The 13,784-nt window shown below is 45.4% G+C and overlaps 2 protein-coding genes across 6 annotated transcripts in view; both read left to right on the forward strand.

Annotated features, from left to right (window-relative positions):
• The window catches only part of lum (lumican), a 9,054-nt gene extending 6,270 nt beyond the window's left edge, over positions 1 to 2,784 (forward strand). For both annotated transcript variants that reach the window (XM_047023155.1, XM_047023154.1), the window contains exons 3-5: positions 1 to 525; positions 717 to 910; positions 1,437 to 2,784. The exon at positions 1 to 525 is cut by the window's left edge and continues 151 nt beyond it. In XM_047023155.1, the coding sequence (XP_046879111.1) occupies positions 1 to 525; positions 717 to 910; positions 1,437 to 1,591 (874 nt within the window). In that variant the 3' untranslated portion in view covers positions 1,592 to 2,784. The remainder of the gene's footprint in view (positions 526 to 716; positions 911 to 1,436) is intronic.
• Positions 2,785 to 6,108: 3,324 nt separating this feature from the next.
• Positions 6,109 to 13,388, forward strand: kera (keratocan). Of its 4 annotated transcripts, none has more exons than XM_047022874.1 (3): positions 6,109 to 6,280; positions 10,661 to 11,535; positions 11,885 to 13,387. In XM_047022874.1, exons 2-3 carry the CDS (start codon positions 10,674 to 10,676, stop codon positions 12,052 to 12,054), a joined length of 1,032 nt encoding a protein of 343 aa, XP_046878830.1. In that variant the 5' UTR covers positions 6,109 to 6,280; positions 10,661 to 10,673; the 3' UTR covers positions 12,055 to 13,387. The 4 variants fall into 4 exon arrangements, with proteins under 4 accessions (XP_046878830.1, XP_046878832.1, XP_046878831.1 ...); XM_047022876.1 differs by lacking the exon at positions 6,109 to 6,280 and adding an exon at positions 7,060 to 7,162 and having other exon boundaries at positions 11,885 to 13,388; XM_047022875.1 differs by lacking the exon at positions 6,109 to 6,280 and adding an exon at positions 8,590 to 8,653 and having other exon boundaries at positions 11,885 to 13,388.
• Positions 13,389 to 13,784: the final 396 nt, after the last annotated feature.

A 13,784-nucleotide genomic window follows, 5' to 3' on the forward strand; every position in this document is an offset into this window, starting at 1 on the left:
AAGCGCCATGTACTGCGATGGACGCAAGCTCAAGTTCGTCCCTGTGGTCCCCACGGGCATCAAGTACCTGTACCTGCAGAACAACCAGATCGAGGAGATCAAGGCAGGTGTGTTTGACAACGTCACTGACCTGCGCTGGTTGGTGCTGGACCACAACATGATCACCACCGACAAGGTGGCCAAAGGCACCATCGACAAACTGGTGGGTCTGGAGAAGCTTTTCTTCAGCCACAACCAGCTGTCCGAGCCTGTCCTGCCGCCGTCCAGAGTCCTGGAGGAGCTGAAAATGATGAACAACCAGCTGTCCAAGTTCCCAGCGCTGACGGACAGGGAGAACTTGACGGCCGTGCATCTCCAGGACAACAAGCTGACCTCGGAGGGCATCGCCGGGGCCTTCAAGGGCCTGAAGAAGCTGCTGCTCCTGGACGTCAGCAGGAACAAGCTGAAGAAGCTTCCAGCCGGCCCGCCCAGCTCCTTGGAGGTCCTCTACGCCGACCACAACGACATTGACAGCATCGCCGCCGGGTAAACACTGTCAGAATGTGTTAATGACGTGAGTGTGTGAGTGTGTAGTGTGTGTGATGTTATACTGTGTTTGGTCATGTGTGCGTGAGTGTATAGTGTGTGATGTTACAATGTAGTACTTTTACCATTATGGCATCCAGGGGGGACTTGAACTTGCGACACTCAACCACTGATTCACATCCAATCTCCAGGTACCTGAACAAGCTGCCGTCCCTCAAGTACCTGAGGATCTCCAACAACAAGCTGGTGAGCTCAGGCATCCCGGCCGGCGTGTTCAACGTGTCCACACTGGTGGAGCTGGACCTGTCCTTCAACAAGCTGCAGAAGATCCCCGAGGTCAACGAGATGCTGGAGCAGCTGTACCTGCAGGCCAACCAGATCAGTAGTCAGTCACCTCACCCTCACCTCAACCTCACCCTCACCTTCACCTCCCACACCGTCACTGAGCACACGTTGATCAGACGCTTTCATCTTTTGAGTCAGAGTGATCTCCCTGACTATACGTGGTCTAGTATCTCTTAAGTCAAAGTCACATGCAGGTAGGATGCATGTAGAAGGTGCGGCAGAGAATCAAGGACCAAAAGTGTTTGGGTCCAACAGTATTTAGGCGGTCGGATTTGAGTGATGGGGGGGAAACCAAGGTTTCCTTCACCCCTGTCCTCTGACCTTGGTGACTTGGGAAATGTAAAGTAAAGTAAAGTAAAGGCAAATTGGTTTTATTATGTTCAAATGAACAGTTATGTATGTAAATGAACATGTAATGTATTTTACCCCCAGAGACAAACAGGAGGGGGAAATTTGAACCTGGGATCTCTTTATCTGCAGTCAGATGCTCCAACCACTGAGCTACACCAACATCCAGGCCCTCTCGTCCTCTAACCAGAATCTTCTCCTTGCTCATCTCTTTCCAGAGTTTGACTTGGAGAGCTTCTGTAAGTTCAGCGGCCCACTCAACTACTCTCGTCTGAGACACCTGCGTCTGGATGGGAACAACGTCACCCACACTAGCATGCCCGACGACACCGCCAACTGCCTGCGCCAGGCCTCCGAGATCGTCTTCGAATGATGACCCTCAATCCAGCGTCCACAACCCCCCAGTCTGACCCCACCTCCTCCCATTCTTAACCCCACACTACCCCCTCTACCTACCCCCCACTGCCCCTCTCCCTAGCCCACACTGCCCCTCTACCTATCCTACCTACCCCACAGTACCCCACCCCAACCTGAATAACACAACCACCCAACCCCACCACCTTACCCCACCCCCTCTCCAAACCCTGTGACCAGCCTACTAATCAGCATGCATGGCCTTGCACATTATGTCATGTGAAAGTGTGCAGGTTTGGGTGTCCCCCAGTGCACTGGGACATAGTGCTGTCTTCACTGTTCTTACATGACTCCTCCCCATGGTGTATATAGCTCGTACAATGTTGTTTGTTCTCTGGAGAACAAGGATCTGCTCTCAGTAGAAAGCCAAGGTGAATATAATGTTGTTTTTTTTAATCAAACTTCAAAGTACTTATTTTTTTTAACTAAATGTAGTAAAGACCAACTTTGCAAATATTCTCTTTAGTAAGATGTTGTTTTACAACATGAAGGAATCAGGTACATCGATGACCTAGAAGTGCTTTTGCAAAAAAAAGCCAACTCCCACACTTCAAACATTCCTGAGCAGAGGCTGATGTTGGTCTGCTAACCAGAGATTCTAAACATTTGCATCTCTCAATTCTATACTTGTTGTTTTTATGTTTTATTATGTTGAACGGTGTTTTATAGTTTTATATTTGGTTGACAAACTCGTAAATTCCCATCAGTGTGTAAGATCTTCAAAAAAAGACCAATAGTAAACATGTTAGAAAAGACCAATAGTATACATGTTAGCTTCAGACTAAACTGGACATGACAGTGATGGAGTTCCCATAATACACAGTATTTCCTTCATCAAACTTCAAATGCCATTAATCAAAAATAAAACTGCCACCAATTAATGAAAAACTGCATTCAACTATGTTCTTGTTAATCACACTCAATTCTACATTTCTTATCACTTACCACTGTCACCTGAGGTGGACTTAGTTAATAACAGTTTTTTGTAAACTATTTTTGTTTTGTTGTCACATAATGTCTGAGTTATGAAGTATGATTCCATGTATTATGACGATATCAACCGTAACGGCACACTACCAACAACTATATACCAGTTTCATGACATGCATGCAGCTCCTGGTCTCAGTGAGGAAATAAACTCTGGCTTCTGCAGTTTCTGTTTGTTCTTGTATGTATGTTGTTTTTGGAGTTGGATGAACGGTCTGTGGACACGGCTCCAGGTCTGCAGGAGGGCTCTGGGTGTGAAGGCTCTGGGTGTGAAGGCTCTGGGTGTGAAGGCTCTGGGTGTGAGGGGCGGGGGGAGAGGGGCGGGGGGAGAGGGGCGGGGAGAGAGGGGCGGGGGGAAAGGGGAGAGGGGATGAAAATAAAGAAGAGAAATAATCAGAAGAGAGAACGGTGACTGTCTTCTGGGGTGGGAGTAGGTTAGGTTTGAATGGAAAACCATCATGATGGAATCTGAGCTAACATTTCTTTATGCATCTTTTCTTCCTTAAAACCCTTTCAGACTCTCCGGGGGCAGGGGGGGGGGGGTTAGAGGAGGGGTGCGTGTTTGATGGAAGTGCAGAAGCATTAAGTGACTAATGTGTTTCTCATGTTTCACCAAGCTGGAGTCCTCCACCGCTGTCTGTGCAAGAGCAGATGACTGGGACAGGTCATAAGTTTATAGCTTCTCCACATAGCTGAAGACCAACCGCACTCTATGTGGGGAAGGGGAGGGAGGGAGGTGCAGAGAGTGTGTGTAGGGGAGGTAGGGGGGCGCAGAGAGTGTGTGTAAGGGGGATGGGATGAATTATAACTAGTGGTGGGCATAGATTCATTTTTAAAATCTAGATTAATTTTACTGTAATCTTGGAATTAATCTAGATAAAAAATGGCTCATTTGAATTCCACCAAAAGTATTCAGAACATGTGTGCTACCCAAATAATGACATCATTAGCTAAGGGATGCTTTGCGTTTAGGTGGTATTTGGGTATTTGAGACTGGAAGAACTCCAACAGTAAACTAATTCCGCATTGCACAAGGTGCAAACAACCTTAGTCTTGTCGAGGTTTCCATTGGGAAGTTAAGGAGTAGCGTCGCACATATGTGATTGTTCGAATGCGGGTCTCACAGAGTAACGTCGCACGTGTGCGATTCTGAAAATTCCAACCGACTATTTTCCGACAGACAAAAATTATATGACAAACGCTATAGTATGGCTTCAACATTTACAATTATGAGGCTAACAAGTAACACTAGCAGGTAGTAGCATTGGAAAAAAAGAAACCTGAAACAAAAAAAAAGAACAAAAAAGAACAAAAAATTAAGCCGTGAAAGAAAAGTTTTGAATCTGAAGACAGGAAATGTGAAACTATGTGCAAATATGAAAGTGATAAATGAAAATGTATAACTTGTTCAAAATAATTTTTTATAGAATTTAATCAAAATTGTATTCAACCTGAAAAGAAATTGGTACACTTATTTTTTCTTTTAATTTTTCTTTGGTTTTATTTTTCTAGTTTTCGACCAAAATTTACATTTTCAATGTCAAGCTTTAAGTTTTCGACAAAATATTTTTTTCTTCGAATTAACAAAACATTTGGCCCTGATGCAGATACAGATACATACAGATCCTGCCTGTACCGAACAGAAAGCATGGCTCCCTGGGTTGGGTCCATTTGCAGTATGGGTAAATTAGGGTAGGCGTTTCCAGTCAGCTAATTAGGTAAGGATCTACAGTAACTCTCTCTTTAAGAACTTCCAGATGTTCCGGTTTCCCTTCCAGATTCCTCTTAATTAGTTCCTGCTGTACCAGTTAAACACAGAGAGTCTCTAAAAGAGTTCCTTCATCTATCATATATTTGTTATTTGTATTCTGTCGATAGTCAGCAATATGTCCATAATTACCTGTAACAACACAGCCTAAAGAGGTGTGTAGGTGTGTGTGTTTGCCGATGTGTTTGTGTAAGTGTACGTGTGTGCAGAGGTGTGTAGCTGTGTGTGAGTGTTTAAGCCAACATTCCCTTCCAGGAGGAACAGACTGAACCAAAACAGGAGAAGCAGTCAGATTAGGTGAACACCTCTCCTCCCTCTCTCCCAACATCTCACCCTCTTGTCTTTACAGCAGGGCTCAGCATAGCGTTCTGACTGATCTCTAATCCAGCCTGATTTCCTCCTCTTCCTCTCCGGGGGGCTGGGTGGGACATGCTGGCTCCGTTCGGACAGAACGGTCTTTCAGGCTGCTCTGCTGCTGCTGCTCTGCTGCTGGAGTTAGAGTTAGAGAGGGTTAGGGTTAGAGAGAGTTAGGGTTAGAGAGGGTTAGGGTTAGAGAGGTTTAGGGTTAGAGAGGGTTAGGGTTAGAGAGGGTTAGGGTTAGAGAGGGTTAGGGTTAGAGAGGGTTAGGGTTAGAGAGAGCCGGGTCATCGAGCTCAGAGAGGGATCTCTTCCAGCTGTTATCTCTGTACATCTTTCCTGTCCCATTGATCATTTGTCTTTTTGTTCTCTCTCCCTCTCTCTCCCTCCCTCTCCCTCCCTCTCCCTCTGGACAATAATATTTCCTCATTTCCCTTACATAATACCCCTCCTCCTTGAAGAGCAGGATCCAGATGTAGAGTCCAGATGTGTTCCCTATCTATATTCTCTCTATCACTCCATCCTCTCTCCATCCCTCTCTATCCCTCTGTCCATCTGTCTATCCCTCTCTCTATCCTCTCTCTATCCCTCTCTCTATCCCTCTCTCTATCCCTCTCTCTATCCTCTCTCTATGCTCTCTCTATCCTCTCTCTATCCCTCTCTATCCCTCTCTCTATCCTCTGTCTCCCTCTCTCTATCCTCCCTATCCTATCTCTTTTCTCCCTCTTTATCCTTTTTATGTGAAATTACGTTTAGATAAAGATTTTTAAAGATTGATAAAAACAGTTTCCATTCCATATTCTTATATGTCCCATACTTCTTTACTTTAACTTGAGTGAAAAAGTGTAGACAGCACTTCTACTTTTACCAGAGTCTTTAAAAACATGAGTATCTGTACATCTGAGTGAAAGAGGTGCGTACCTTTGCCATCTTTGCTGGTAACTGTGCTCAATCAAGCAACAGAGAAGCAGTAACCATTCCGGACAGCATGACCTGGGTGATGGGTTAGGGTTACCTAGGTGATGGGGTAGGGTTACATGGGTGATGGGGTAGGGTTACCTGGGTGATGGGGTAGGGTTAACCTGGGTTGGGTTACCGGGGCGACAAGTTAACTGTGACCTGGCCACCTGTCCCTCAGGTGCTTGCCCCCTGCACTTCCAGCATGCCTCAGCCATAACATCATTTGTAGCTACAGAGGAGGAGGAGGAGGAGGAGGAGGAGGAGAAGGGGAACTGATGGTCCGGAAAAAAAAGTAGCCAATGCAATCTCTGAAAGGATTCTCTCACACATACACACAACAGCCCCACACCCCCACCCCTAAAACACGTGCACACATGCAGAAACACACACACCCCTCTCTCAAGTGAACCAGCTGATGGGAAAGGTAGAGCCAGGAGGAGATAATATCATCAGTAATACTGATGTGCTGGAGATCTCTCCCTATGACACGCTCTGAGACTGCTCATCTGCAGAAGCTCAGCACCCCCGGACCAGCACCACACAGACAAACCTCACCTGGACACACACGGGAGGAAGGTATGTTTGTCTTGTTCTTTTACTGAAGGCGGTTTGGAGGGGTGGATGCTTGGGATAGGGGGTGTTTGGAACATCTACATCTGGGAGGGGTTGCTATTTAAACATGCAGGGGTTTTAGCTTTGATCTACTGTTCCAAGTAGACAGCTTTTCCAGCAGTGAGTTCAGGTTGACTGAAAGCGGCCCCTTCATGATTGAAGATCCTGGCGTTCCTGCTGCAGAGATGCTGGAGCCATGTTGGCTCCTGCAGTCTTGCTCGTATCACAAGACGCAGTAGCTTTCTAAATCCTCTTCAGTTCTTTTGTTCTTTGCTTGCTGCCAGATAGATTTGTAAAAGTGAAGAAATAATGTGCAATGTAGTCTTGATGCCAGAAGTCTTGGGTTTAATCAGGGTTTAAAATCTATATTTTCATGGAGAGTATATGCATAGACGTTTAGAAAAAAAAAGAGCTATTCTCATCCTACTGCCAGGCAAAGCTTTATAGAAGGTTCATCAGTTTTACATAAGCGATGACTTCTCTGCTCGTAGAGGACTCAAGACACGAGCAGTCGCCAGCTGGAACAGAATATGGGACCCAACAGGACCTCTCTGACTAACCAACAGATCTGCCAACTCAAAGCTCCTTACAGGAAGTGAATATTTTCATATTATAATATTTTTCCACATGTGTTTCCTGTTCGACTGTCATCCAGGAAGGGCCCACAACTGTTCTCAGTTCAACATTTTGATAGAGTGAGTCAGCAGTTTGTCCTGTTTATCTGGTAAAGAAGCTTGCATCAGTCATTCAGTGAAGGTAATCAAGCAGCATTAACATGGCTCATTCACTTCACCCAGAGACTTTCAACCTGTAACATGAGGATACCTCCAGCAACTCTCCTGTCAGGTGAGTGATGGGTATGCCGGCATCCCTAAAGAGAGACAGGTGTGGTCCCTAAAGAGAGACAGGTGTGGTCCCTAAAGAGAGACAGGTGTGGTTCTGGGCCTGGGTCCTGGTCCTTCAAGTGTAAAAGCACTGTACTGATCAGCGTCTGAGGTGATCCAGGGGGATTTAAAGCACAAAGACTTTATCTCTGGGCCTTATAACTCAGGGAGGGCTACAGCCCAGTCGTTGCTTACAGATTTAAAAGTAGCAGGCTCAAATGCCCCCTAGTACTTTGGGTAAAAGTGTGGTAGATTGATACATTCTTATTATTGACTTGGAAATCATATGAGCTACTGTATTTGCTGGAAGCTGTTGAGGTGTGCTGCTTGACGCGCTGCCTATCCAGTCCTCTGGTTGTGTGAGGCGTCCTCCAGGTAAGCCTGTTCAGCCCTGAGATCAGGGCTTGACGCCTCTGGCCGAGATACGCTCTGCGTTGAAGGCACCTTCTCAGACACGAGACGCTCCTTCAAAGGATCCGCTGGGATAATCAGGGATCAGGATTGTCTCCTACCTTGGCTGAACCAATCAGGAGGGATTATCCAGGGGGATGCAGAGCATCAATGGAAACAAGATAGTCTCAAAACTAGACAAGCACTCGCTGTTCAATTCACTCATTTAACTACCCTCCTCATAACTACCCCCCACAATCTCGTGCCTTTGCAGTGTTTTGGGTGATTAACGATACTTTCAGGATAGGGTAACACAACGTTCTGATTAGGGGCTAGTGGGAAATTGTCATGAAAATAAGATGAGTTCCCTTTGGAATAGGACAAACCGTCAAATAGATTTTAAGAATTATTGAAGAACTTGTTGAACTGATTTCAGAATCTTAAATGATTCACAATATACTGAGTCATCTAGTTTCAACTGCTGTTTGAGCTGTTGTCAGGAAGGTCAAGATGAATAAAGGTTTCCTCTCCCAGTCTTCGAGAACCAGGTCCACCAGGCTTTGTGAGCTGAACCAATCCACTCAACCACATTTACCAGATAACCCCGGTTTCTAAACACTGCCATGTTTAAGCGCCAAACCAGTGTGATTAGAACCACATGTTGTCTGGCTGGTTTGTCTTAAAGAGATTAATCACATCAGACAATGTGCTTAGGGCACAGGAGACATGCACTGAAACAAAACAGGAGCCAAGGCTGGGAGTGTGGGGGGGGGGGGAGGGGAGTAAGCATGGGGACAGCTGAGAGCATTAACCTGGTTGTATATAGGTCAAGTCTACTGTCTATGGTCACCACTTGGACAACAGATTAGCGAGCATAGCATCCCAAGATCATGACCTCTGATCTCCAGAGCTTCTGATTGGCTGGGATGTGGCTGTCAATGAAGGGTTCCTGCCCGCTAAATGAAAGGAGCCGATGGTACAAATACAGGGTAGTGAGGGTCAGAGGAGCAGGGTAGAGACAGGACTCCAGGACAACGACACGACAAGTTGCCTTGAATCTCAGGTAGGTGTGGGGTTGCCAGCATTCAGCCTTTTAAGTTTTGTGAAACTAGAACTATAAACAAGAGGGAGTTATACATTTATAAGGTGCTGCTGTGTACGTTGGATGATTTGGATTTAGCATCAATATCTTGCACTTGTTTTTATTTGTTCCTAAATCATCTGCATAAACTCTTAGTTTAGCTTCAAGGTATATTGTAAACCACAGAATCAAGCAATATAGAAATACCTAGCCATCGCTTCTATGTTTGGATGCACTTGGCTACATCAAGGCAATAAGGCTCATGCAGAATATGTTTAAGTAGATTTTCAGGGAAACTTGGTACTCTGAATCCTGGACTCCAAGCCAAGGTGATTGTGTTGACCTGACTTTCTCACCTCCAATGTATGGATGGTTTCAGTAACTCACCTCCAGCGAGATGTGATGCTTCAGCCCCACAGCAACAGAATCAGGTGGTGTAGTCTTGTCTTTGAAGTGAGCCCATCCTGGAATAGCCAGGCATGCAAATCAGTTCCAGACAAAAACACGTCTTGCAAGAATGTTAACCAGCAACAGCTGTGACAACTGAAGAGCAGGAGGATGGAAGGGGGTGGTAGAGTTAGGGGCAGGGTGGCAGTGGTAGAGTTGGGGGTCTATTAGGAGTAGTGGTAGTATTATGCTAGGTTGCATAGGTAACAGAAGCTAACTAAAGCTAGCTTGCTTCCGTTTTGGAAAAAAAACTCACTCTGGTGGAAGCGTTGGAAATATTAAGAACTCACGCATCTAAAGGTAAAGAATCATTTCTTACCATTGGCGGCCTGAAATGCCTATCTCTGACGTTTTATTGAAACGTCTCTGATAGTAGTTCTTGCAGATTTTATGTAATCTGATCGGCCATGTTTGATTGGCCGTTTTAAGAACGCCGATCAAAACAGCTGATTCATGGCCGGCACTCATGGTTAAGCATGTGAACCAGACACTGAACACATGCTGTGAGTCGTGCATATCACAGATTAGCCCCCATATGACTAATGGGATTACAGGTGACCTGGCCTGGAGTTGTCCTTAAACGGACATGCCTATCAACAGTTTACCTCGAATAAACCTATCTCAAGCACACCACAGGAAGGACAGGAAAGGTTTTTGGAATGGTTGCCCATCTTAAATGCTAATGACCTCATCATCAAACACGATTTAGGCTAAATTGGGTTTGACTCTGCATTAATTACTGACTGAATAAACCCAACGATACGTCTACACTTTCCTGCCCACCTACTTTTGTTAAGACCTAAGACCCTAACCCTAACCAAGTATTTTGTTGTACATTTTTCTACATTTACCATTTTGTTTACTGTATGCACCTGCCCACCAAAGTAAATTAGTTGTCTATGAACACTTACTTCGCGATTAAACACAATTCAGATTCTGACAGGTTTTTACACATTAGTGTCTGTGACAGACATTGATCTAAATGTTTAGAGTCCTTAATCCCGCCGGAGGTTATCGGCTTTGATTCTTTTTTCTGGGAGTTTCCAGTGCATCAACAACCTGAGGTCACCTGCACTGTCTGCAGAAATGTTGTGCTCACTCGTTTACCCTATGCTCGGTGATTACCCTTCCTGTGCTCGGTGATTACCCTTCCCGTGCTCGGTGATTACCCTTCCCGTGCTCGGTGATTACCCTTCCTGTGCTCGGTGATTACCCTTCCCGTGCTCGGTGATTACCCTCGGTGATTACCCTTCCCGTGCTCGGTGATTACCCTTCCTGTGCTCGGTGATTACCCTTCCTGTGCTCTGTGATTACCCTTCCCGTGCTCGGTGATTACCCTTCCTGTGCTCGGTGATTACCCTTCCTGTGCTCGGTGATTACCCTTCCTGTGCGTGGTAACGTGTTTGACTGAAGCTTTCCTTCTTCAGATTTCTGTGCTCTAAACCTCCAAGCCCGGCCGGGAGCACTCCATGATTAGGATTTTAGTTGTGTGTGTTTATGTGCGTGACTGTTCTCAACATCTGTTTCTTGTCTCCGTTGCAGATTAAGTGGCAAGATGACATTTCTTCTGACCCTTCTCACCTCCCTTCTCCTGGTTGGTCCAGCTCTGGGCCAGGACATGACCTATGAGGAGGTCCTGACCCAGCTGCAGGGTTGCCCTAGCGAATGTCGCTGCCCTCCTAACTTCCCAAATGCAGTATACTGCGACAACAAGGGCCTGAAGCACATCCCCAACATCCCTCCACATACCTGGTACCTTTATCTCCAGAACAACCTGATAGACGTGATCTCCAAGGACGCGCTGCGCAACGCCACCCAGCTCCGCTGGCTCAACCTCAACCGCAACAAGCTGACCAGCAAGGGCGTGGAGGAGGGCGTGTTGGCAGATATGCCCCGCTTGATGCACCTCTTCATGGACGACAACCTTCTGGCCTCGGTGCCGTCCGGCCTGCCCTCCAACCTGGAGCAGCTCCGCCTCTCCAGGAACCGCATCTCCAAGATCCCCACTGGCGTGTTCTCCGGCATGAACCGCCTCACCCTGCTGGACCTGCAGGGGAACAAGCTCCAGGATGACGCCGTGACAGAGGTGAGCCTGAAGGGACTGAGCAGCCTGGTCCAGATCAACTTGGCCAAGAACCAGCTGAACAGCATGCCACCCGGCCTGCCTCCCAGCACCGCTCAGATCTTCCTGGATGGGAACAACATCGAGAAGATCCCCGAAGAGTACTTCAAGGGGCTGCCCAAGGTGGCGTTCCTCAGGCTGAACCGCAACAAGCTGGGCAACAGCGGCCTTCCCAAGAACGTCTTCAACATCTCCAGCATGCTGGACCTGCAGCTGTCACACAACCAGCTGACTGAGGTGCCTCTTATCTCCTCAGGTCTGGAACACCTGCACCTGGACCACAACAGGATTAAGAGTATGTATGTCAGGACTGTGTACTATGTACAGGGGTTGTAGTGTGTATTGTATATGGCCTTGTAGAATGTACTGAAGTATGTTTGTCGGGCTTCATTTACTATGCTTGTTTAAGCAAGCGTGTGTGTAGTACAATATTGCTGCAGTTTAAGTAATTTACATTCAATTAATTTACATTCAATTAACTAATAACAATCCTACTGTATATGGCACAGTCTGCTGGATTCAGATACTAACACAGGTCGACTGTTCAGTCATTTCAAGCATCTGGGAAGTGAACTAGGAAGTCAACTAGGAAGTCAACTAGGAAGTCAACTAGGAGTCACTAAAGTGTTCTTTACCCCCTCCAGGTGTCAACGGGTCTGAAATCTGCCCGGTGTCGGCTGAGGTGCTGGAGGACTACGTCAACGACGGTGTTCCTCGGCTGCGCTACCTTCGCCTGGACGGCAACCAGATCAAGCCTCCCATCCCAAGAGACGTCATCACCTGCTTCCGCCTCCTCCAGTCCATCGTTATTTAGGTTGTTTATTTCAGCTTCTTAACCTCCCAGGCCTTTCCTCACAGGTCAAAGTGTTCAACACCAGACACCCGGATGGAAAGATGATAATGAGTTATAAAATAATAAGATGAAGTCAAAGGTAAATTCCATTCTAACTGGGTCAGACAAAAGCAATTGTGAAATAGAAACCTTTTGTAAATGTTTATCCTGAATTGAGTTCATACAGCTTCAAGTTTTCTTTGTCGCTGTACTTGGTTCGGATATAGTACAATTTCCGACCACTAGATGTGCCTTACTTTCAAATAATTTCTGGAAAGTGAAGACTGACAATCTGCTAAAATAAAGAATCTATAATATCATATTATTTACAGACACAATATGATTAGAATAGGATAAGAAAAAGTATGTTGAATTTTATGACAACTCCGTATTCTTATTTGACAAGAAGAAACTGCTTATGGATGCTTAGCCAAAACCCCTTTTTTTACTGCTCTTAATAAGAATGTTTGCATTTGTGTGATAAATCTGTTCTGACATGAATTATTGTTTTATGTGAGGTATAACTATGTTTGGCTATATTTAGAAAAAAATCAACAATAGTGCATTCATTTGGGTCAGTTCATTTAGGTAATTTATTTAATTTAAAATGACAGTTAATTTCTTCTTTTTGCTGGACTATGACAACACATTTTGTACACAAGATTCTGTTTCGAAAACATATTTTGGTATATTCCAACCATTTGTTTTGTGATTATCTTTGATAGTGTATTTCTTGTCCACTGTGTGCTTTTAAATAAATACAAATGTTGGGAGAAGAAGAATGCCATCTGTGAATGTTAATTAACATTTACAATTTAAGCCCGATTTTAATGATCCAATCCTTTAAATACAGAATTGCAATAAGTTTGTCTCAATGCTTTGACGGGTTTGAAACACTCTTGGGAGTCAAGCTTTGAACGACTCCAAGACCGAGCAGACATCTTGCCGGGTGAACGTTTCTGATTTACTGCTCAAGCGTTAAAGATGCAGCTGTTAGTCATGCAGAGCACCCACAATGGAATTGTATTCACTTTACAAACGAACAAAATGAGACCCACAATCCGAGGATTAATATGTTTCCTAGCATTCATATGTATTCTGATATTTATATTTATTTTCATATTTAAAGGACCCACAGGATTTCTTACCCAAACCTGAGAACCTTTCTTACCTATAAAGGGATGGTTTTAAATACTATAAACCACAACTTTATTACAACCAAGTGGAGACTGAGGGGAGATTCTAGCCAATAGCAGGTGCAGAACAATTACTAACATACCACCACTTTTCCCCTCACTCAGCACACACTCTAGAGTTTCCTCGAGGAGAGAGAAACGACAGAGACAAACTGAGACAAAGGAGAGAGAGAGAGAGAGAGAGAGAGAGGGGGGGGGGGGGGTTGTACAAAGAGGGAAGTCAGAGCTAAGCTCAAACGTGGACAAGAGTCGAGCCCTAAAGACACAGGAAAGCTTCCTGCATCGCCTGCTCCCTGCTTGAGACCACAGGAAACATAGCAGACCCTCTTTTAGATACGTTTGGATAAAACGTTACTGTCGCTGTGCACAGTACAAGTACAAAGCCAATGAAATGCAGTTAGCATCTGACCAGAAGTGCAAAAAGGATAGCTTCACAGTGAACAGCTGTTCAGTTCTGCATCTCATAACAGCATTTCCCCTCCTTAATATTTTCCTCTGTAGATCAGAAAGGAACAA

This window comes from Hypomesus transpacificus, chromosome 7, assembly GCF_021917145.1.
Source record: "Hypomesus transpacificus isolate Combined female chromosome 7, fHypTra1, whole genome shotgun sequence".
NCBI classification, from domain to species: domain Eukaryota; kingdom Metazoa; phylum Chordata; class Actinopteri; order Osmeriformes; family Osmeridae; genus Hypomesus; species Hypomesus transpacificus.